Source organism: Trichomonas vaginalis, chromosome IV (assembly GCF_026262505.1).
Source record: "Trichomonas vaginalis G3 chromosome IV, whole genome shotgun sequence".
Lineage (NCBI taxonomy): Eukaryota > Parabasalia > Trichomonadida > Trichomonadidae > Trichomonas > Trichomonas vaginalis.
The window spans coordinates 38,871,448-38,895,100 of NC_067206.1; the positions used below are offsets into that span (position 1 = coordinate 38,871,448).

General features: G+C 33.7%; 11 protein-coding genes and 4 pseudogenes across 15 annotated transcripts, besides 8 other annotated features; 4 read left to right on the top strand and 11 right to left on the bottom strand.

Annotated features, from left to right (window-relative positions):
• Nucleotides 1-5,099: part of a mobile genetic element that runs on past the window's edge.
• Nucleotides 608-1,799, bottom strand: TVAGG3_0246410 (annotated as a pseudogene). The gene has a single exon. A coding segment is annotated over exon 1 (1,192 nt).
• On the top strand, nucleotides 3,170-4,033 carry TVAGG3_0246420 (annotated as a pseudogene). Its single transcript has one exon. A coding segment is annotated over exon 1 (864 nt).
• Nucleotides 5,100-6,404: 1,305 nt separating the features above from the next.
• On the bottom strand, nucleotides 6,405-6,647 carry TVAGG3_0246430 (serine threonine-protein phosphatase family; the record flags this gene model as incomplete). The annotated part of the gene is made up of 1 exon (XM_051227875.1): nucleotides 6,405-6,647. One exon carries the CDS (start codon nucleotides 6,645-6,647, stop codon nucleotides 6,405-6,407), a length of 243 nt encoding a protein of 80 aa, XP_051112861.1.
• An 18-nt stretch (nucleotides 6,648-6,665) lies between these two features.
• TVAGG3_0246440 (uncharacterized protein) lies at nucleotides 6,666-7,028 on the bottom strand (the record flags this gene model as incomplete). The annotated part of the gene is made up of 1 exon (XM_051227876.1): nucleotides 6,666-7,028. The coding sequence occupies one exon, from the start codon at nucleotides 7,026-7,028 to the stop codon at nucleotides 6,666-6,668; it is 363 nt and encodes a 120-aa protein (XP_051112862.1).
• Nucleotides 7,029-9,925: 2,897 nt separating this feature from the next.
• Nucleotides 9,926-9,962: a mobile genetic element.
• Nucleotides 9,926-9,962: a terminal%2Cinverted (terminal inverted repeat of Banshee-A3 transposon ID:TVAGG3_0246450).
• Nucleotides 9,963-10,905: 943 nt separating this feature from the next.
• Nucleotides 10,906-11,171: a terminal%2Cinverted (terminal inverted repeat of Maverick-2/1A transposon ID:TVAGG3_0246460).
• Nucleotides 10,906-23,653: part of a mobile genetic element that runs on past the window's edge.
• Nucleotides 11,172-11,606, top strand: TVAGG3_0246470 (uncharacterized protein; the record flags this gene model as incomplete). The annotated part of the gene is made up of 1 exon (XM_001294524.1): nucleotides 11,172-11,606. The coding sequence occupies one exon, from the start codon at nucleotides 11,172-11,174 to the stop codon at nucleotides 11,604-11,606; it is 435 nt and encodes a 144-aa protein (XP_001294525.1).
• TVAGG3_0246480 (uncharacterized protein) lies at nucleotides 11,771-12,007 on the bottom strand (the record flags this gene model as incomplete). The annotated part of the gene is made up of 1 exon (XM_001294525.1): nucleotides 11,771-12,007. The coding sequence occupies one exon, from the start codon at nucleotides 12,005-12,007 to the stop codon at nucleotides 11,771-11,773; it is 237 nt and encodes a 78-aa protein (XP_001294526.1).
• TVAGG3_0246490 (repellent protein 1 family) lies at nucleotides 12,057-12,488 on the bottom strand (the record flags this gene model as incomplete). Its single annotated transcript, XM_001294526.1, has 1 exon — nucleotides 12,057-12,488. One exon carries the CDS (start codon nucleotides 12,486-12,488, stop codon nucleotides 12,057-12,059), a length of 432 nt encoding a protein of 143 aa, XP_001294527.1.
• TVAGG3_0246500 (uncharacterized protein) lies at nucleotides 12,557-13,267 on the bottom strand (the record flags this gene model as incomplete). The annotated part of the gene is made up of 1 exon (XM_051227877.1): nucleotides 12,557-13,267. One exon carries the CDS (start codon nucleotides 13,265-13,267, stop codon nucleotides 12,557-12,559), a length of 711 nt encoding a protein of 236 aa, XP_051112863.1.
• On the bottom strand, nucleotides 14,160-14,588 carry TVAGG3_0246510 (uncharacterized protein; the record flags this gene model as incomplete). Its single annotated transcript, XM_051227878.1, has 1 exon — nucleotides 14,160-14,588. One exon carries the CDS (start codon nucleotides 14,586-14,588, stop codon nucleotides 14,160-14,162), a length of 429 nt encoding a protein of 142 aa, XP_051112864.1.
• Nucleotides 14,634-14,894, top strand: TVAGG3_0246520 (uncharacterized protein; the record flags this gene model as incomplete). The annotated part of the gene is made up of 1 exon (XM_051227879.1): nucleotides 14,634-14,894. One exon carries the CDS (start codon nucleotides 14,634-14,636, stop codon nucleotides 14,892-14,894), a length of 261 nt encoding a protein of 86 aa, XP_051112865.1.
• TVAGG3_0246530 lies at nucleotides 14,918-15,724 on the top strand (annotated as a pseudogene). The gene has a single exon. A coding segment is annotated over exon 1 (807 nt).
• On the bottom strand, nucleotides 16,083-17,160 carry TVAGG3_0246540 (annotated as a pseudogene). Its single transcript has one exon. A coding segment is annotated over exon 1 (1,078 nt).
• Nucleotides 20,043-20,070: a terminal%2Cinverted (terminal inverted repeat of Mariner transposon ID:TVAGG3_0246550).
• Nucleotides 20,043-21,346: a mobile genetic element.
• TVAGG3_0246560 (Mariner transposase) lies at nucleotides 20,123-21,250 on the bottom strand (the record flags this gene model as incomplete). The annotated part of the gene is made up of 1 exon (XM_051227880.1): nucleotides 20,123-21,250. One exon carries the CDS (start codon nucleotides 21,248-21,250, stop codon nucleotides 20,123-20,125), a length of 1,128 nt encoding a protein of 375 aa, XP_051112866.1.
• Nucleotides 21,319-21,346: a terminal%2Cinverted (terminal inverted repeat of Mariner transposon ID:TVAGG3_0246550).
• Nucleotides 21,764-22,219, bottom strand: TVAGG3_0246580 (uncharacterized protein; the record flags this gene model as incomplete). Its single annotated transcript, XM_051227881.1, has 1 exon — nucleotides 21,764-22,219. One exon carries the CDS (start codon nucleotides 22,217-22,219, stop codon nucleotides 21,764-21,766), a length of 456 nt encoding a protein of 151 aa, XP_051112867.1.
• TVAGG3_0246590 (uncharacterized protein) lies at nucleotides 22,960-23,505 on the bottom strand (the record flags this gene model as incomplete). The annotated part of the gene is made up of 1 exon (XM_051227882.1): nucleotides 22,960-23,505. One exon carries the CDS (start codon nucleotides 23,503-23,505, stop codon nucleotides 22,960-22,962), a length of 546 nt encoding a protein of 181 aa, XP_051112868.1.

Consider the following 23,653-nt stretch of genomic DNA (forward strand, 5'->3'; position numbering starts at 1 on the left):
ATTTGACTTCGGAGAAGAATTTGTTGTAGTTGTCAAGGACTGCCTTTGCGAACTGAGGGTAAGACCAATGTTCGACAATAGGTTTTAATGTGGTTACTAAGCCACTTTGACCTTGAGTGAATTCGTACTTCAAAACAAAAGGAGAAAACCTTTCAACAAAGTTGTCGACCTTCTCATAATGTTTACTCTTCATCTCTTGAGGTTTCTTAATGGAATATCCCCATGTCGAATTCATAAGCAATTTGAGTGTCATTGCAAGTTTGGGGTTTGAAGCTTTCCTAATATCATACAGTTGTTGTATGACTTTTCCAACTGTATAGTTCCTTCCCGGGAACTCACCATCTTCGTTTGGAATTCCAGTCGGAATATATTGGACAAACCTCATGTATGCAGCGTTAAGGTCGACATAGTATATCTTTTCATCTGAGTCGAACTTGTCGCAACCAATTGGTCCAGTTTGTGGAAATTCAAGTGAGTCTCTTATCTTCTGAGAAACTTCTCCTGTTATCTCATAAACATCGTCGAAGCAACCTGTTTCATATAAAACCTTCTGACCTAACTCAGATGCTCTCCAATACAATTTGACGTCAATTGGATGTCTCAATGGAAGTTTGTTTATAGCATCTTGAAGTTCTTGCAACCTCATTGGAAGTTCTTCTGGTTCAGGTTGGTATCCGAACAATCCAACTCCTTTTGGAATTGTGTACTTCTTTTGTACTAGAACTTTGTCTGGAACAACTTTTGGTCTTGCTAACAGTGAAAAGTTTGTTTCGTCTTTTGGTACAAAAGTTTCTGTCAGCTTGTCATCTGGAATTGGTTCCAACAAACCTTTCTCGAAAAGAATGTTTACAGCTCTGACAATGTTGCACTTGCCTTTTCCGAACAATGGGTTTGTAAGACTTTCGTTCAACATGAAGTGGTTGTGGACAATTGCAATCTTCAACCATGGTAAATTGAACTCAACAACATAGTCGTCATGTGAAGAACCTTTAGCTGTAGGTATGTTGACTCGGATATTGACATTTGCCAACGGTGCAATTTTTGCCAATTGACCTCTGAGAATGTACCTTGTCTTCACACATGACTCAAGATACTTCATCTTCTCTTCTGAAACAAGACCAGAGTTCCTGAGACATGTAAGAATGCAAGGTTCATTGACAATTGTTTCAATTGAATTGTAAATTCCATACCTTGTCAAGTCAATGTCAGACTTATTTATGAACGGGAAAGTATCCAGCATGTTGTCTGACTGCTTGAGGGTTAGGTTGGTACCATTCGAACTTGACACTTGCAATTCCTTCAATTGCATTCAAAATGTCTGAGTCGGAGTCAACCATTTGTTCTCTCTTTGTAGTCTTGAAAGCGTCAAGAAGCATTGCAGCTGTTGTCATTGCCATTTGCATAGTAAATGTGACCATCCAAATCTGTTATGGTCAATCTGAGATTGTATCCTTTCTTATTTCCGTCTTGTATGCAGCAAGTACCCATGAAGCCTTCTTTGTTCTTTCCTTCGTCAAAGTTTACTGTAAAGGTTCGACCAGATGTAATTTGACTTCTAACTTCACGATACTTTTCATATGCATATCTTGTTCTTTCCATGGGAGCATGACCATCCTCTGCACTACCTTTTTTCCTTCTCAAAGGATGCAATTGTTCGTCATGTTTCCAGTAGAATCTGGCAAAGCCGTCGTGTCCTTCAACTTGAGGTTCACTAACATCGAAAGGCATGTCCATAAGACGTTCTTCTTCTAACCTCTCTAGTCTGTTTGGATAATTGCACGTGCTGTTTCCAAATCCATTTCGTAGCGAAGACCAGCCAGTTTGTCATAGACTTTTATGGGTCTTCCCTTCCTATATTTAAAATTCTTCGAAACTCTCCAACCATATCTTTGCAACTCTGCTTTTATTCTAGCAGACTTTCTATCCATTCTATATGGGGGCATTTTTATAAAAATAAAAAAATATTTTTTTTCTTTACTTTACATAACCGCCTGCTGCCATAAGTCTTTGACGCCAACCCATACCAGCTAATGAAGGTTTGACTTGGTTTAGTTTGGAAACTAAACTTTGGTTTTGGTTTATCTTCAGTTTTTGGTTTTCTTCTTCTATCGGTTTTTCGTCACTTTTCGGTTCCTCTGACTTTACTTCACTTGCAGGAACAGTTGTGTCGTCAACATCTTCATAAATATCATATGCCATTTGTTTTTGTTTTTCCTTTCAACTTTTTGTGTTTGTTGTAAAGTTTAGAATATTTCGACTCTAAGTCAATGAGATGTTCTATAATGAACTGTTGGTCAGTGAAGTAAACTTTTCCATCTGTTGTCTCGAAAGCTCCTTCAGACTTCAATATTTTATTTGTGAGAGTCTGTTTCTTTTTTGAGATACTAGCCGTTCCATTTCTATGAAAAGTGACTTTATAGTTAGGGTTTGTATTTCCAGACCTGGCACTTTCTATTATTGAATTTTTCTCTTCATCTGTAAGTTCTTTGACAGGTTTTGACAATGGTTCTGAACTTTTTTGTTTGTGGTGTCAAATCTACCGTTTCAACTTCTTCGGTCATTTCATCTCAGTAAAAAATTTTAGTTTGGTTTGTTTTCAACTGGTTGTTGTTGTTTTTAAGTCGGTCTAAAACTTCCTGAGGTATAGGAGAACTTGACAAACACGTTGTGTAACTGCTGGAAGCCGACAAATCCATCTTGAACCCATTTGTCTCAATGCTGTATTGTTCATTTCATCTCAGTAAAAAACTTTACATTCCCCACGTTTGAGGCGTTGAGGTTGGTTATTGTTTACCCATTGTTGTGCATGGTTATATCCTCTGTTAAAGAATCTTTCACCTTGGTCCATATAGTGTCCTGCTTGGTTATAGTAGTCATTTGCTTTGTTATAATAGTTTCCTGCTTGTCTTCCTACATTGTCCATCCATCCTTGAACTTTTCCTCTTGTTTCAGGATTTGGAATAAGATTTGTTGCATCTCGTGCTACATCCCAACCTTTCTGTACAGTTTGTATAATAGGTTGTGCTTTCTCTTTAAGTATACCTAATGTACTCAAAATCTTCCTTCCAACTCCAAATACACCTCTGGCTATTGTTCCCACTGCGGGCAAAAAATCTGGATGCAACTCCTGCTAATGCGCCAAATAAACCCATTTCTTATAGGGTAAAAAATGACGAATCCAAACAAGGACCCCTATGTTTCTAAAGCGACAAAGAAAGCACTCATGATAAAAATCTTTAGTTCAACACCAAATGCTTGGTTTATGGATATCTTGGAAAACATTCCGAGGTATAGAGAAGATGGACCACCATACTGGCTAATATTTGTTGGTCAAAACACAAGATACTGTGAAGCCATACCATTATGGTCCAAAAATATTTTAGATGTGAAAACTGCTTTGACAATATTCGTTGACAAATACCATCCAACAAAACTGACATCTGACTGTGAAAGTTCTTTCAAATCAGATGATGTAAAAAACTATCTGCGTTCAAAAAATGTAAACCAATATTTCATTGTCGACCAAAACCATTCTGCTCTTGGTGTCATTGACGGTTGTATAAAAATGTTAAGAGACTTAAACCAACCACAAGGTGGTGAAGCAAATGAAATGTCATATGACGACAAATATAGACACTTCTCCATGGCAAAGATGAGACAAGTTTTAAATATTTACAATAGCCGTAAACAAAAAGGTTTGGGAACCACTCCCCCGAAGAAATGAAAAACAACCCTGACTTAGAGAAAGACTATATATTTAATAATTTAGTCAAAAGAGACAAACAAGAAAGAATGCCGGGCTTCAAACTTCAGAAAGGTGACAAAGTAAAAATAGAAATACCTAAACGCGACCCATATGAAAATTACTATTGACTATGACAACAATGGGAACCCGACAGGTACTCACATTCGTGTTCGTAAAAATAGAAGAAAGTATACAAGAGAATATTATGAAGTTTTAGGCAAACATGGCAAAATGTACACACTGCAAGCAGAAGATAAAACTACTATTGTCAGACCTCGTTTCAAACTTGTCAAAGTTCAAGGTGGTATACTTTCAAAGACAGTTCCTAACAAATATAAGACAACTCCTGACGAATATGCTAAAGAAGTTGAAAATGACGACTAAGCATTTCTATACCATGCGTAAACTGTCATGTAAGGTGGCATGTATTCTTTACTTTGTCCCGTTGTTTGCGTATATCCCGAAACGCGATGTGTATGGTTTCCTCCTCCCTCAGTGTTACTCCAGTAACAATCTATAGCAAACTTAACGTTGTCTTTAACATCATATCCTTTACCTTTTGTCATTGCTGACCAATCCAATATTCTATGCTTATGCCAACCTGCTTGAGATGTACTTAAATCTATGTAGTGACTATGTGCAGGTAAATTTTCACCTGAAATCGTTTTACTTCCACCTGTTTCCTTTGAAGAGTTTGCACAATACAAAAACCTGTCGACTATTTGAGTCCAAGTTCCAAAACCAAGAACTGTTCTGGATTTGTTGAAGTTCATTGACGTATAAATAGAGCCTATAGGATATAATGTTTGAAGCATTTCTGTCTTTAATGTTTGAAGCTCTGTTTTGTCTGCTTTTTGTCATATAAATCTTGAGCAGTGAATTTAATATTATGTTCATCCTTCATGACATAAACATCTTTACATCTAATGTTTCTCATCGTCGTTATGTCGTCATCCGATGTTAAACCTTGTGGAAAGTTAGGAGGTTTACAAATATTGCATCCCCACCAGTTTCTTCAACCGTTCCTTCAATACTTTCTATAGCAACAGTTGTAAAACTTGTATGTGTATGAGTTCTTATTTGCTTTCTTCTCTAACTCATCGTTAACATAAGTTTTATCTGCTTTAAGGTCTAAACATCCTGAAACCCATCCTGTATCGGCTTTAGTTTTAAAATCTTCGATGTCCGTCCATGGTACCAGTCAACCCTTTCTTTCATTTCGTTATCTTTTTCATCCACATATTCCTTATCTTCTTTCTTCACTAACACACTAGCCATAAGTCCCTTATCTACCTTATTTTCAAGGCTAACGTTTAAGTCTGTTATTTTCAGATATAGAATGTGTATGAGTCTTTTTAGAATATTCGTTTTCAGCTCTTGTCACTTCACTTGACATTTTATTGTCAACATATGTTTTGTCTGCTAGTTCAGGATGAGTATGTTCTTTTGTTGCATAAGCATTGTTAGCTCTTTCTTCTTCTTTTGCTATTGCATCGTCTACATATTCTTTGTCAGCTTTGTTGTCAACATCTGCTTTCAAAAGAAGTTCATTTATAGGTTTCTCGTTTTAAAGTTCCTTTTGTTGGATTTATACAGACAGTATGTTCTTCTTGTCTTGAAATAGAAACTCATCTGTCATTGGGTTTAATGTCAGTTTTAAGTTTCCTTCTTTCAATGACTCAGATATCTTAGAATAGTTTGAAAAGTTTGTTGTGTTCTTATTTAGAGCTTGCATAATGAGTTGTCGGTTGTGTTGTATTTCTCTCATGGAAGCAATATCTTTCGACATTTTTATTCTAGATAAAATATCTTCCAATAGAAAAAGAAAAATTCAAGAGTTGCTACAACTAAACCATTAGATGAACTTTTTACTAATGTCGGTCAAAAGTTTGAGACAGAGACCGTAAAGCATGAAGGCTATCGTTTTGACTACCCATTAAGATGGCTAAGAGACCCATCTGTCACAAAGCTATTGGCTTTCGTAGAATGAAGTTTGTATCTGTAGAAGATAAAAGTTTTCCATTTATTGTAAGGTTTCATATAGATTATATATCTGAAGGGAAACGAAAAATGTGGGAAGAAATTGAGCTAATACAAGTTGACCTTTCATCTTCTCTACAGACTGCGTTAAAAAATATAGAAGATAAAATAAATTCATGTTATGCAAAATATGCTGATGAATATGCAAATACCGAGAGCACACTTTATGTGAGAATTGTATATGACAAACAAAATTCACAAGTGTCATTTCAAATCTACGAAAACAATCCAAATAAAGACGAACAAATATATACAGAATTCACTGCAATGTCATGGTATTATTTGCAAAGAATGTTAAATCAGAAAGTCGAACTTCCTTTAGCAAATATTTACAGTCGATATGCAAGAGATGAACCATATTTATTTAAAGATGTTTTCGACCCAGCTGCTATTATTGTTCATGCTTCATTTTCTGGCGCTCAAAACTCTTTCTTATGCTTGGCAAATGACTTTTACGAAAAACCTACAAAGTTATACGAACCACCAAGTGGAAGTATTTCAGACTTTCAAGTATGGTTTACTACAGATGGAAGAAAAAGAATAATTCCATTATACCATGCGTTTTACTTAGAACTTAGTTTCATATACAACTACTATCGAACGGTAAAAATATAATTTTTTAATACGGTTGAGGTGTTGGATTTGGTTGCCAACTAGACTGTGGTGCAGGTTCAGGCTGTTGTATAACAGGAGCTTGTTCTTCTGGTTCAGGGTCTTTAGGTATAATACCAACGAACTGACCTACTCTTTTACCAATATTTTTGACTCCGTTCCAAATTCCTCTTCCTACGGTTTTTATTCCATTCCATATACCTCTTCCAACATTTCGAAAGAAGTTTCCTATCTTACTGAAGAAACCCATTTTACTATATGTAAAAATCTAATGTCCGCCTAGTCTTTTGCGTTTCCTGTTGAGTTCCATAGCATTCTTTAACTGGAGCTCATACATTCTGTTTCTCCTCTGGTAGAAAACATATTCTGGGTCAACTCCTGTGTTCGCGTCATCTGCATAAAGTTGTTTATATCCCACTTCAGGGTTTGTATAAAACTCTTTCCATCTCATATTTGCATACCATGGTGGCAAACCTAACGCAGCGTCATTTGACATGGCAGTTTGCATTTGTACATCTGTTGGCACTTGACCATAGTTTGCCATTGCAGTTTGTATTCTAACTTCATTTGGAATATTCTCTGGGTTTGGTTGTCCAGGTTGCTGTGCATTCGCTAAGTTCTGTGCGTCCATTTAATATTAGATAAAAATATCTCTTACGAGTACATATACTGAACATTTGCAGGCATTGGTTCATCTTCATATTCTCTGTACTTTTCTGCCACGTCAAATAAATAAATGACACAATGGAAAAAACCTAAAACAAGTAGTCCCATTTCAAACCACATTTACTTACTAATAAAATTTCTTTGTTATGACACTTTCTCCAGTTTATAGGACCTCTCTCATATTCTATCTTGTCATATATAAACTCATAGTCATGTATGTCCTCTAACCATCTCATAACGGTTTCCAAACCACTTTTATCGGATGTAAAGTAAAAGCATGGATGGTTATGTAAAACGTCTAAAGTTTCTAAAGAGTCTCTCAAAGTCCAGTCTACTTGGTATTGAAAATCCCATGTGTTATAGAACGGGGACGCGCGCGCGGTCCACTATAAAAGAAAACATTTTCCTTGTCTTTATATTTTTCATACAAATCTGTCCAATGACATCTCACAACTCTATACCCTCAATATATTTTTCTATGTGAAAACATTTGTATAAGATATAAAACTTTTGACATAAGTGTTTCAATGTCATGAACTCTTATAGCACCACTATATAATAGTCTAGCAGATATACTATCCCAGTCTATATATTCTGCTTTTTCAAAACTCTCTCACAATATTTTTGTTATCTAATGGTATACGTTCCATCTTACCTATAGGTATCTTTTCTTTTAACTCTTTCAATATATTGTTTGTGTCTGGAATATGTTTGAGACGGTTCATATAGTTGTCGAAGTCATTGCATATAATCTTTGAGTCTGGGAATATTATATGGCACAAATGGGATATATAGAAACTTCCACCGAACAAATCTACAAATGTTAGACCATTCGGTAGTTTCTTAAGTTCTCTCAATATAATATCTTTACATCTACTCTTATTTCCAAAGAACGGTAACGGTGGTTTTGTAAAATTCATTTATATATAATAATAAAAATGTTTTTACCTGAAAAGTGACAGAAAAGTAACAAAACATGAAAAACATATATAATTTGTGAAAAGCGACACATTATATAATGTTTTCGACCCAGAAGAAGGCTTTCCGAATAAAAACTTCATTTATACTAAACATCTTCAGGGCTAGAGGGCGCAACGCGCCTGGAAGCCCTCCGAATAAAAACTTCATTTATACTAAACATCTTCAGGGCTAGAGGGCACGAAGTGCCTGGAAGCCCCACTACCTTTTTTTTTTTTTTATGTTTGTATAGATTTGTTATATATTGCAAACAATACGCTTCCATTTGCTGATATAATTGCGTTTTCTGAAAATTTTAAATACATATTTTTAGGATGAATTGTTAAATTAGTTAATTTTTCAATTGGAATGAAGTTAACAATTATCGAGTTTACATTTTCTGGTATTTGAAATGAAGTAATTTTAGTTCTAAGAAATGAAATTTCTTGTAATTTTTCTAATTTTGATCCTTCTTCAAAATTAACACAATTCAAGCAATAACAAAATGAAAATGCGCCCTTACCTATTATTTTAACAGAATTTGGGATTTCAACCTTTGTAACTTTATCAAGGTTTGAAAAGGCGAAATATTGAATTTCTTTAAGACCATTGGGTAAAAGTAAAAATCCCATGAATTTCCATACTACAAGTTGGACAATTTTAATTATAAATTAAAATAATAATTTGCATTCGCATTACACATCCTAAGTCCAAATCAAACTTGACCGATATGTAATGATAGCTAATAATATATACTTCAATGCTATATAAATGAATACCCTTAGAAACAAATATAAAGAAAGATATGAATTTTTTAAATTTTCACTTCACCTAAAATCATTCCGATCCGTAAAGTATTGAAATCTATCCCTTCAACATTAATACACAATCTAAATGCAGATTCAGATATTATTTTAAGTTCACAACAAGAAGATAAATTAATGAGGATGTTTTATTGTCGTCTAGAAAAAGTGACAAAATTATTATTGTCGTCAGACGACAATAATAATCTTTGATTTAAAATTTGTACAATTCATTTCTGACAATTTAAATTAGATAGGAACATGCGCTATTATATATAGAATCGTGTTGATATGAAGTGGATGTATTGTTGTATATCAATGCAACTTGATCACATTAGATTAAAGTTGTTTTTGACATATAGCAGATATAATTCATGAGCGCATATCGGAATACCTATAGTGATGCATAAAATATAGAAATGAATGCAAAAACACATATTTTAATTTTTGGAGATTCTTTATCTAATTTTATTAAATGGTAAGAGAAGTGTTTGACATTGTCAGATAATTGTGTTAGATGTTTATATACAGTTTTTAATGTGTTTAGTTGTGTATCTCAAAGAAATAAAAAATGGAATATATTGCAAATCTCAATTATAATAAATGGTAAGGTTTGAGTAATAGTATCAGATCTCAGAAACAAAGATGAGTTATGTTCTAATGTGAATAAATGATAAAATAATAAAACCGAGTCAAATGGATTAATTTTATACATAAATTTATGGTTTTATGGTTTTATGCTACACATAATGAATATTCGTACTCTGTAACCTGCAACATGTCTTCTCTAAGAAAAAAATCAAGTATTATAACTCCTTCTATAGAATATCATTGCAAAATTGTATTTTCAACTCAACTTTGTTTTGATTTACTTTTTTGCTTATTTGATTTTAAAAATAAAATATATGATTGTATTGATGATCAAAGAATTCTTTTTACTGACTTTGAATTTAATTTGATAAATGTTGTCACTTTTTATTTTAAAAAATGTTCAAAGCGCATATCGCTGCTTCAGTATTTGATTTTAACATAAAACAATACTGTCTTATGTTAGACTACGTAATGCATTGATGATTTATTATCAAAATGTTGAGGGATTTTGTAATAAACAGAAATTCATCAAAAGTGACAGCTCTCAATTTTTTGACATTTGTAAATTCTAAATTGAATGAGAAAAATGAAATAATACTAAGCATAATACAATATTCTAGATTTAATTATAATTAGGAAAAAGTTAGTTTTGGGAGTACTTTTCATAGGCATATAGAATGAAATCTTCTGAAAAATAATATCACATAAACTCATATTATTTTCTAATATATAACTATTTTATATAAAAATCAAATTCAATGATCTTAAAAGCGAAGGATAAACCTCAAAATTTACGAATATAATGAGTGGGAATATAATGCTTATCTATCATAAAACCATATGAAATATCAATTTTTGCTTTACGCCTAATTTTTGACGACAATTAGCAAAAAATGTTAAATGTTAACACTCAGTCCATTTGAATATGAAAAATAAAATTGACTTTGATTAAATGTTTTTATTTATCATGCAATTCTTCTTGCGACCAAAGATTTGAATAAAATTTCAAAAAATAAGATAGCTTAAAAAATAATATACGGTAGTGTTTACTAATAGATGAATTAATAGTGGGAATATTGATAAAAGGAAACTAATTCTATTTTCGATGTTGATTCTTAATAATTTAATACGATTAAATACATTTACGAACACAAATATTTTGTTATCTTCTATCCTGAAATACTTATTTTTAGGAAATGCCTCATTTGACGTCCTACAGAATGAATAAGTAAGATTTTATTTTACTTTCATCAATGTTTAGTATTATACAGTAATAAGGATTATAAACTATAAAGAATTTAATTTTATAAAAAATATTTATTTAAATGAGTCATCTTTTCAAAGATGTTTTAATTATCTATATTCATTCACATTTAAGCTTTGATAATAATTAAATTTTCAATATCTTTTTAGTATTAGATCTTCGAATTTAGAGATTCATAGCGGAAATATAAGTCACTATAGAATCAAGTTAATGAAATTGTTGATCATAGTTAGTATCCCTATCTTGGGTACGGCGGCACTGCGTTCCACCTTACCCAAGATAACGGTTTGACACTTTACAAAACCGGTAACGTATATTTTACAACACAACCATAACACCAACTTAACCTTAAATATTTACAAAACCATCTGACACATAAACGACTTCACTAATGACTTCACTAACGACTTCACTAACGAATTCACTACCCTCCTCACTAAATAAAAATAACCTTATTTTTATTTTTTTAAATTTTTTATTTCATTACAAAGACATGTCCGACTACATTTACTATGACTCTTTCCCAGAACGTTTCCGTGAACTATTCAAAACTCAAGTAAAACTGAGAAACATGCATTTTAACAAAGACAGACCCATTGACGATGAAAGAAACCCTGAATATATTACAATCCCATATGACGCAAAATTCATTGCATACATTCCTTATGGTCGCAGAGGAACGAAAACTATTTCAACAAAGAACAAAAATTATTTCTGGAGCGATGAAGAAAATTGCCTTATCTACATAAATGCATACTTAAATAAAGCTACATATTGTACAAAAGAAGGTTGGACTGGATTTGAGCTCTACATATACGACGATGATGGAAACAGACGTTGTGTATACCCATACGATAATATGTACCATTGTTTTCATCAAGCATTAAACGAATACATAGTCAGTAAGGGTCTCATTCCTGTTGAGTAGATATGCTTTATTTTTGTTCTGTCATTTATATAAAAATAAAATAAAAAATAAATGATATCACCACCCTCACACGTATGAAAACATAGCACAAAAATAAATTTAGGGTAGATGGGTATATCTAACCCGATTTCTAACCTCATTTCTATCCTGTTGAATTCATTGCTTTATAACTCTCTTCCTTTCTCCAACTCTTCTAACTTCTTCCTAAGTTTAGCAATGTTGTCCTCATGAAGTTTAATCTTTCTCAAAATTCCTTCTTTATCTAATGGTTGCTTTATCTTTCTAAACTGAACTCTACCATCCTTCATAGTATGAATGTAAAAACCTTCTGGAATAGTTCCTGATTTAATGTATTCTACCAAAAACTTTTGTTTCATTGCTTCAGTGACTTTAGTCGTCATTTCAATCAAATAAAAATTTTAATATTAAATAAAAATAACGTTATTTTTTTCAGTAAGGAAACGCAGGAGTTTTACGATTTATTTGAGGAGTAGGTTCTGGTTTAAATGTTGGAGTCGGTTTAGGAGTTGACTTTTGAATAGGAGTTTGTACTTCCATAGGTTCAGGAGTCATTGAAGGTTTTGCTTGTGAAGGCGTTGGTTTTGACGTTGGTTTTGGCGAAGGTGTTGGAGTTTGTTTAACTTCAGCTACTTCAGTATTATTTACAACATTTGCTTTATTTCTTTTCAACATCATAACTGCTCCTGCTGTAGCTAGCAAACCTAGTGGGAGACCATATCTTATATAAGGACTTGACCAAATGCTATTTTTGACAGGAGCTGGTGGAACACCTAACCTTGGTGAGACTGCTCTTTGCCATTGTGCAGCTCGTAAGAAATATTCAATAGGTGCTCCATAATCGTTTGGTAAAGTTTGTTTCATAGATGGTGAAGGTTCACGAGAGCTTGATGAAGAACTCATTTATAAGCTTTAAAATAAACGTTCATCCTTTATTCCTCACTGTCGTCCGCAGCTAAGTTATAGTCATCTAATCTTATTATTGGGATTCCATTAGCACGCACCTGAATGACAAAGCAACAATCCCTCATAAATCCAATAAGTGGCTTTGGTACATTTTCAGTTGCTAGTTCAATAGGTCCTTTAACAGACAATTTGTATGTTATTGGAGCAGTAGATGTTTGACCTTGCTGGAAGCAAAAGTCCACTTCTGTTGGAAAACCACATAAGAAATGTGTGTTGTCATAGCTATCCCATTTATGTTCCACACTACCATCATCCACCAATGACCTCATAACATCTTCATTAAATCCAATCATATCATTGTTTGTATTGCAAGCGTTCGCAACCATTTCATAAAATACAGGTCCATATGATTTTTCAGGTTCTGCAGGCATATTTCCATAAGCTCCCATGGAAAGCTGAAGATATTTAAACCTAGGGTTCTCAAAATTAACATAATAGTTGTCTTTCTTTCTAAATAGTGCCCAAATACTTTTAACATTAATAGGCGTATAAGCTGCTGTAAATGTTGCACTTGAACTATCTGTATTCTTTGAGAATGAACCGTCCATAGGAATCCAATCCATAACTTTAACAGGAAAACATAAAGCCTCGTTTGTATAATGTTCTACAAGTTCTGTATAAATGTTAGGGTCTAAAGAGAATGATTTTGGATGAATGAAACATTCATTAAAATCCATCTTTATTCGAAATAGTTGCTGGGTTACAGTTGTAATAGTAACTGTTCCACTAGCTTCTATTGCCTTCGTTATCATAGTGAATGGTTCATTCCATGGAACAAATTTATTTGTCGGTGGATTTGAATCTGAAGCAAATGCAACTTTAAGAGTTGGATTGAAAGCAATGATATCATTTACAGATATAGATGTGCATTGTAAGGCGTCGCTACTGAACTTTACTTTAAGCTGAATGTTTCCTCCAAAAGCTGGAATAAATCGAATAGCTTCTAATGGAATGAATCTTCTAACAGGAATTCTTAAACGAAGCTTAAAATCAAATGATTTTCCTGCTGTAATTGGACCACTAACAATTTGTCCTGTTCTGCATGTTCCCGAATGACTCCATACATCTTCATGTCGAGTCTTTGAGAAAACATCTACTTTCTTTATTTGTTCGGTAGTTTGTGAGTTTGAAGTTATATATGCTTCTTCTCTTGCGTTGTCTTGAGAATATACGATACGACCATTTGCAAGGATTTGATATCCAGCAACTGCATAGAAAGCGTCATCGAAACCAATCCAAAATCCTGGTGGGTTTGTTTTATTGGAACCTGAACCAATTTCTTTATCTACAATAAATTGACCTTCCATTTTATACGTAATGAATGTATTGTAAAGGTCCAACATATTTTCACCAGGAGGTGAGAGATTGAATGTTACCCATGTGTTATCTTTAGCAGTTCCAGGTTGTGATGGAATCTTTGCGTCAGAAATATTTTCTATTAGTGTCACCAATTTGAACTGCATTGTCTATGATATCGAAATATGAGCGAATCTGATGAATATGCTCTGCTGGAGTAAATTCGTTTAGCTGTTCGTTCTGCATGTATTTACTTCAGATAAAAATATCTATTTACTTCATTATTCTCACTCTTCTTCTTGGCATTCGTGGTGGAAGTTGTTTCTTGACATTTTCAATGAACTGTACATTCTCTTTTGTCTCAACTTCTTTCACTGGTGGGTCAGGGTTCTTTGACTCGGTTTGCTTTTCAATGAAATTCACGAACTTTGCAATAAGCTCTTGGTTCGTTATTGAAAGAACATCTGGCTTCTTTTCTTCTGGTTCTATTGACTTTTCAGTTTGAATAGAAGGTTTTATATAGGCTTCGCCCTCGGTGCCATGCACCTTAATGTTGTCGCTCTCTGTATTCGCTAATGGAACCTTTCTTTTTCTTACATATATTTTACCATCTTTACTCTGACTTACGTAATAGAAAGGATGTTGTATTCCTCTGGCGTCATTTAATATAATAGACTCTCGCTCTGATTTTGACAAGCTCATTTTACACCGGTTAAAATTTTAATTTTGTTTTTTATCTGCAGTCAAATGACTCAGACAAGCCCTACGGACAAGACCCAAGGGGTCATAGATGTTGAAGCATTGAAGAAAGAAATTCGTGAGCAAATTTTATCCGAACTGAAGGAACAAAAACAAGAACAAAAGCCAGAGAGACCAAAGAGAAAACTTAGTGAAAAACAACTTGCTGCATTAGCTGCTGGAAGACAAAAGAACCCACGTTTGCTGGCGAAGAAAGCTAGAGAAGAAGCTGAAGCAAAAGCTAAAGAAGCTGAAGCAAAGAAAGAGTAAATGTGTTATTTTTATCGAACTAAATGTATAGACAAATACCTTTATCTGTTGTGTTCAGTAGTGAAAACCCTGACGTCAAAATAAAGGGGAACAGAGTAACGTTTAAGTTTCCAACAGACTGGATTGTGAACATAAATGAAGAGAAGTACATTGGCATAACATCTATGTATATAACACGTGCTTTCAGAAAGGTTGACTTTATACTTCAAGTCGAGATAGAAAATGACGAACAGTCTTTTAGCGCCCAAAACATTCACATATACAAATACTTTAAAGACGATACAACATTGTTGCAATGTATGATTTCATTTAATGAGATGTTCGAGAAAAAGTTCAACATTGAAGTACAAACTTTACAGCCTTTACGTGAGTTTCTTGCACAACTGAAAGAAGAAGGTAGTCAGCCACAACTTATAGACTTTCATTATGAATTTAATGAAAATGAAGATGGAACACATGACTGTCAGTTTGTTGTATTCTCACCATTCAATGAAGTCGCTAAAGAGAAAGAAAATCCATTACGTATAAGATTTCAAATCTCTGAACCAAGTGATGATTTCAAGAATGTTTTCAATTATGATGCAATGCTTCCGAGGAAAAATGAATTTTCAAAGATTGTAACACCTGGCATTTGGATAGAAAGCAAGCTATATTATATTCAAACTTAAGTAAGGGAGTTGAAAATGAGTTCATTGGTCATACAAGAAATTCACCATTACCAAATCCTAAATACTATAAATTAACTGGCTTCAATCGTGAGTTTTGGATAGACATGTACTCAACTCACGACCATAAATGTCCAGTGTTCTTGCCTCCAGATGGGAAGGACTGTCTCTACATTGAAGCACAACTCTTAAACTCTACCATCGCAGTATTGTAAATGACCACATGGGCTTCGCCCTTGCCGCTAGTTTTATTTTTATCACGAATGACCTCATTGCTGACAAAAATAAATGACCTCAGAACTTCAACTTACGAATAAAGCTTGTTTTAGTCGTTATTGAGAAGTTAAACTTCTCTTCAAAGCAAGGTTGACATGACTTACATAAGTCAAATCCAATCTCTTGACCGTCATAAAGTGCTTTATATAACTTCATGACACTGAACTCAGAGTCTTTGTCAAATTTTCCTTGCGGAACCATTAAACCTTTATCTTCATCATAGAAACACTGAACAGAGTCAGGAAACATTTCATTAGCGGTTAAAGCAATAACATCTTGCTTCACGCCTTTCATTCTGCAGTGAAATGCAACTTCATTTAAATCATTCGTGAGTAAGTCTATGTAAGTCTTCTTTCCACAAAATATTGACTTGTATGCTAAACTTTGTTTTCCAGGTGTTATTTCTGCAAAGTCGCTATGAAATTGACCAAGGTTTTTACCAATGAGAACTCTTCCATAACGTTTCTCAAACTCTTCAGCTAAACGAGGGATATCTTCATTGTAGAGATGCATACTGTCCGTATCGCTATAAAAGATGTCCATTCCTAAGTCCTCAGCAGTACAGAATACTTCACACATTATTCTCTTCGACATAGACAGAATGTTAACACCAAGTGGACAGAAGTTAAAGTGTCTGCAAATGCTTTTCGTTAGCTTGAAAATAGTTTTATCTGAACCATCCAAACCTTCGAACTTCACTATATGGTTGTAGTTTCTGATGGCATATCTTATAGCATCTTTGTCATCTACTATGGTTATTTTTGACTCAATAGGAGATAGAATAGTTTTGCCATAAATACTGTTCAGAATGAGCTTTATATTTTCTTGCAAAGGATTTCCTTCTTTCTTATACTTTAACCTTAACTCAAACAACTTCTTTACTTCATCTCTTATTCTAATATCTCTGTTTCCATCGTAATAGTATCCTTGCAACACTTCACATTTGACACCTTGATTTTTATGAGGTCTTGTAATGTTATATGGTCACATACATTAAACAGCAAGTGTTTGAACTTCTGGGAACGTTAAGTTCTGTATTTAGTTCAGGGTCACAAACTATTAAAGGAAAGTGTCTATGTATTCCAATCTCTGTTATCTTAATGAGAACAAGAAGCCAGACATAAACTTTTCACCAATGGGTTCCTTTTGGTCGTCATCGAATAAATGTCTCATGAGATACTCTGTGCTTAGCATCTCATCCTTCATAACCTTTTGGAATTCCTTCTAAAGTATAAAGTCTTGCTATAGCGGATGGATATAATGAAACAGCGTCGAATCAGCAATGAGTTTCTTTTCGCCTTTTGTTTCATGTTATCTGACAGCATACATCTTCCACCTTGAATGCATCTCGAAATAAATTCTCTTGGTTTATTTGAGAGGTCATATAAATTTCCATTCGGGAAGTACACTCTGTTCTCAAACAATTTGTTAGCAATAGAACAAATACTAACGTAGTCATAAACGTTTAAATCAAACTCTTTCAATAAGTCATTGCGGAACTTTACAAAACCTTCTCTTAAAATTCTTACATCTTGTTTGCAGTAAAACGTGCTATATTTTTCTAAGTCGAAGTGCTTTTCATCTATTCTGCAACCTTTGATGGAATCTATGTTTTTCATAAATGTATCTGCATCCTGGATAAACTTACATGCTTCAGAAATGACACCAGTTCTGTTGTCATTTGCTAACAAAGTACTGCTGTAGTAGTTGTATGGAAATACTTCTTTCGGTCCTGTTTGTAAGTTAAACATAGCAGGAAATAGTTTAAGCTTCTTATTTATAATACTGTAAGAGTTTTATAATAATTGCCCGTCCTTTATATAAACCAGTTATTTGATTGTTCGTGAACCTTTAATGATGGGAGTTCCTTTCACTTCTGTCATGTGTCTTAAGATGAAGTTTATATCATAGCTGAGGTTATGGAAATATATTAAACTCTTGTCAGGAAGTCGCTCCAAAATTCTGTTGCACAGTTTTGACCCCATATGCTTTCACTCACTGAACCATCTTCACTGTCGTAACAGATGTTAAAAGCTTTATGAAAGCCGTCTGTGCTACACTCAAAGTCAGCAAAGAAAACATGCTCAGGAATGAACTTACATTTAGCTTTATTTTTCTTTTGACTCGGCTTTCTTCTTTCAGTTGTACACATACTTTGAGCATATGTCAAATCTTTAAATGGTGCAAGGTTCTGGTTTATATAAGTCAGTCGTATATGTGAAAAGTTCTCCATAAGAAATAGGTTCGAAATATTTGCACTCCCACAATTTTTCATAAATCCATAGCGGTGTAGTTCTATCCATGCGACTACATATTTATCTTCTCTCTTTGTATAAATCTTCATCTGTTTCTCAATGTTCATTCACCACACTCCTTCAAGATTTCTATATAGTTGCGAATGAAATATGTTGTCATTGGAAGTCTTTCATTTAGCATGTAGTGTCTTCAACAAGAAGTAAAGTCATAGTTCGAACAGTTTCACATTCTTTTGGTATATATCTCTTTATTTCATTATGTCTTGAGTCATTGAAATAACCAATGGTAACATTAAATGCTATACCAGTTGCGTCAGAAATTTCTTGTACTTTACTTTGAGGAAAGTCTCTAACACGAATGACTTCTCTCATGTGTCAATAGTTTCTTCATTTACTCCAGCCTGAATGCAAGCATAAACGAAGCAGTTATCTTCTGTCATAAGTGTTGCAGTTCTTTTGTTCAGTTCATTGAAGATTTGGTAGCGCTCAAGATTTATAGGTAATGTGCAAAGATACTTCCAGAACTGACCGCTTCTTTCTTATAAAACTTCTTTTCACCATTATCTTTCCAAAAGCTTTCTATAAGTGCTGGGTTTCCTGTTTGCTTAAGAGCTTCCAAAATGGCTTTCTGGTCATTTGTCAGTGTGCTTTCATCTCTATATGTTCTCTTTTTTGGTTTGCCTTTCTTTACATCTGACATCGTTAAGCCTTCATATTCTGTTAAATCATACATCTTTATTTCAGTAAGATTCTTTATGTTTGTCAAGAAGAAGTCATAGTGCATTTCAACAATACCTGCAGCATTTGCTTCTATCTCTGATATAAAGTTCTCCTTCAAGAGCTGATGTAGTAATGTTCCAATATTATTGAGGTTTAACGTAGAACATTCATACTTTCCACCAAGTTTATAACATACCATCCATCTTTGTTGGGAGTTTATTTTAATCTTCTCTAAGAGTCTCATGAAAACCTTACGAAATGTTTGTGTAAGTAGTCTCTGTTTGGTTCATCTAAAGCTTCGATGTTAAAGTCAATGAGTCTATTGCCTGACTTCACATTTCTCTTCCTATTCTCTTCATCTTTCTTTAACCATCTCTCACCTTCTTTTGGTTTGTCGTCAATGGAACGAATGACATCGTTAGCTTTGCGAACTTGTTCTATAGCGCTCTTAAACATCTCTCTTCTCTGTTGTTTCAGTGTGTCGTCTCTTCTTCTTGTTTCACCAACGTTTGCATTTGTTATGTCAAACATTTCTCTTCTTACTTCATGAGGTACTGAACGTCTATGATATAAGTCAATAACAACGTCATTTAAAGGAAATGCTCTTGCATGGACTTCGTCCTCGCCGCGTTGCGGCTTTATGAACTCATGAATTCTATCATAACTTATTGCACCATTATAGTCATTGAGGATGTCAGCGAGTGCTTTTTGTTTGTTGCGTAATGCTTTGCAACATCTATATTAGCTTCTGTAAGAAGTTGTTTTATTTCCGTGTTCTAACTTAGACAACTTCCGATACATCTTTAGTAGGAAATAAAAAAATATTTTTTGAAAAAAATTAGATTAGATTTTTTAAAGTATTTTTCAAAATAATTTAATATTTTTATTTTAATGAAACACATGCAAGATTGCAAGTTCTTTTCATACAATGCTCTCGCTACTACCATCAAGAATGAGTTCAATAATGCTTCAAATGTTAATGTTATCTTTAACAAGAAGTTTGTGAAAGAATCTAAGTTTGGTCAGTATGTCAGACCATTAGCTATCGTCATTGACCGCAAACGTTATACTTCACAAGAGTTAGCAGTAGTTTTGAAACAAAAGAGTTTCTTCGTGAATGTCAAAGATACTCATTATACTGTCATAAAGAACTCTAACATTGACTTCTTCAGTATTGCTTTAAATCTTTCCGAACAGAAAGAATATAAGAAGGGTGAAACATCTGTGAAATATAGGGTGTCCAAAGGTGTGTTTAGCACAAACCTGAATACTGCGAATAGAAATAAACAAGTTACATATATATAAAGTTTATTTAAATATAATCACCATTGGATTCAATCACGCGTTCGCAGCGATCGATCCAGGCTTGAAAGACACGCTTTAAATCATCATGAGAAAATTGCTCAAATTGCTCTCTTACAAAATTTTCAAGATCATCTGGACTCGCGAATTCGCGTCCTTCAGCTCTCTTTTTTAGCGTGCCGAATAAATAAAAGTCAGAGGGTGCAATATCAGGTGAATAAATTGGGTTTGGAACAACTTTGACATTGTTTTCCACCAAGTAATTCATTACCTTATGACTTTTGTGAACTCTTGAATTATCAAAATGAATTGCAAACTTTTGTTTTTGTTGTTTGGATTTCTCAAACTCATCAGAATTGATAATTTGAGTAAGAACATTGTCAATTAGATACTGAGCATTCATCGTATTAGGTTTTTGAAGAATATCAATTGCGATGATGCCATTCACGCCCCAAAAAACCGACAACATCATCATTGGTGTGTCAATTTTTTTCTTCGGGAATGTTTGCGGATTTTCATCCTTCGGGATCCACATGATTTTGGCTTCTGTTGCATATTGAAACCAAGACTCGTCCCCTGTTACTAAAAAGCGAAACTTCTTGGATTGATACGCACCCAATATAGAGAGGAGCTCTTTCGAAGATTGGACTCTAGATTTTTTTTGAACTGAATTAAGGTTGTGCGGAACCCAACGTGTATACGCTAGTTTGTAGTTCAAATAATTGTGCAGATAATAACTGACTGTTGTACGTGGTATCTTTGTCATCTCCTCTATCCTTCTGAGTGATGCTCTTGGGTCTTCATCTAGCGCTTGAAGAATTGCTTTGATTTTTCTTTGATCCGGCGATTTTTTGTCAATTTTTATGATGGGCGCCTTTTTGTTCATGAAGTGATACATCCTAACATGATACGTTACAGTGGAATAGCTAGGAGCATCCATACCGAAGCATTTTACCAATGTCTCGTAGATTTTTTTACAGTCTTTGCATTTTTTTGCAAGAGCGAGGATGTTTTCTTTATGATTCATTAAAAAAATGAAAAAAATCCCGCCAAAATTTCCCGCGAAACCGCCTCTTGTCTCAAAATTCATTTTATATCCCGGCATGGCGCCAAAATACAACATACTCATCATATACATATATTCATATTTTTTATTATATATTTATAATCAGCATATATCTCCTTTAATAGTCTCATATAGAGCGCTGTGCTAAACGCACCTTTGGACACCCTATATTATCCTTCATCTCTGAAGACAATAACGAACAAAGATGTTATACAGAAATTCTTACCAAAGGTTGAAGAAGCTTCTATTGACATTGACGAAGGAAGTGAAATGGTTGAAGAAATAGACCCTGAAGCTATTTAAGCAAAAATATATTTTTGGTTAGTCTTCATATGGATATTTTACAACAATTCCCCAATGTATAAACTTTTCATACGCTTTTTCATAAGCTTTATATACCTTCAGAAATTTTGCATAATCTTTAGAAGCATTTAGATATTGTTTAAATGCTTTGTATGTCTTCAGAAATTTTGCATAATCTTTTACATGTTGTTCGTTCTCTTCTTCTGTCATGAGTTCCGAATATTCTAAATTCATGTTCTTTCATATGAGATAAATTTTATAAAAAATATAGCTTAGATTTTTTTATTCTTCCTCTTTGAAGTTATCGAAATATTCTGTTATTTTTTCCTTCAGTAATGGTAAGTCTTCTTTGAATGTAAGTATTGTGTAACCTTTGATGTCATAGTGTGTTTGAGGAAGAGTATTTTTGACAATTTCCTTTATTTGCTCATTCGGTGTCATTGAAATCGGTAAGTTGTCACGATAGAACCAGTTTCTGTCAGATTTATATATTTTAGCTAAGTCATAAAAGCTCTTGTTGTTTCTTCTGACTAAATGCAACATAACCATATCTTTATCTTCTTCTTTCTCCAACTCTTCAGTATATATCATATACTTATAACTCTTTTCCTTTCCTTTTGGTACTGAACGCGGTATTCTTTTCTGTATGCTTTTGTCTTTGGATTCAATGACTTCATCTTTTGCTTGAAGTTTCTTTTCCATCTCTCCACGTTCTGCTTTATATAGTTCATCTAACATCATGAAAATATAACAAGCATAACGAGGTGAAGCCCACATTGCTACAGCATTTACTAAAAGTCTATGAACATAATATCCTTTCAAACCAGGAGCCAAATTCTTGCGATTTTCGTACGGAATCTCTTCTCTCGGTTTTCCGAGGGAAGCAATCATATGAGGAAATTCTTCTAAAAGTTCTTTTGTCTGTTGGTTTTCAAACCAATGATATGCTTGCTTTGTAGAACGAAGAGCATTCATTATACTTTGCATTTGGTACATGTCATCTTTGACCGAACGAATGAGGCGTAACTGTTTGTTATACTGTATGTACTCGTATTCTTCATTTATGGCTTCATGAACGATAGCAGTTGTTGTGTTCTCTAATGTTGACATTTCTGTTCTTACATACAAAATAAAAAAATAAATAAAAATAAAACTAACTTTATTTTTCTGTGTTAAAGAAATGTTAAAAATTCATGGTTACATATGTGAAAAGAAGTCACGAACAAATGAAGGTCATAAGATTTGTCTTGAAAAAATACAAGACTTGTTCTGAAAAAATACAAGACTTGTCTTGAATCAGGACAAAACTTTACAAAATGTAAACTTTACATAACCATTTCTATCGTACATGATATTTAGTTGACATTGTAAACTATCTTCATGTAAAGTATGGCGGTTTGAAACCGTCGGGAACCTTCACTTTTTTGACGAAGTGCGAATCTTCACTTCGTGTCATGATGCAAAAATAATGAGTTCATTTACTCACAATATTTTTGTACAAAACGACCCCAAACTTTTAACTTCTTTTCTGCAGCTTCTAATGCTATCTTAGCGAGTTCATATTCTCTAAATTCTCTCTTTAAATCTTCTTGTTCCCATTGGTCTAGTTCGTATGGAGAATCTCTATAATCATAACATATCTCACGTTCATGTTCTAATTGTTTTTCATGCATTTTTCTAACTTCTTGTTCGAACAAAGGTTTAGCATTCTCTACTGTATCTTCGAGTTCTTCTTCATCTAACTTCTCATGAACTTTCTTGTCTATGGAGTCCATAATATCTTTGACATAAAATGCATACTTTACAGAGCACCATTCAGCAACAAAATGAACGAAGTCAGGATGTATGTAAATACCTTTGAATTCATTTATAACACCCTTAGTAAGCTCATAAAATGCTTGTTTTGAGGTCGAGCCACTTTTGGCTCGACCGTATTCTTTCAACCAAAACTCAAGAATTTCCTGCATTTTAGTACTATTGAGAAATCTGTTTAAATGGTTTAACTTTCCTGCTTCTCTTGCCATCTTTGTTGCATTTATATAACCATCCTTGTCTCTACGTAAGACTTCAATACCGTTATAAGTGCCTTTTGTGAATGTTTCGCCATTAGATTTGTTCGTGAATGTTTTTGCTTCGACTGACATTTCTGTTCTTACCTACAAGATAAAAAGT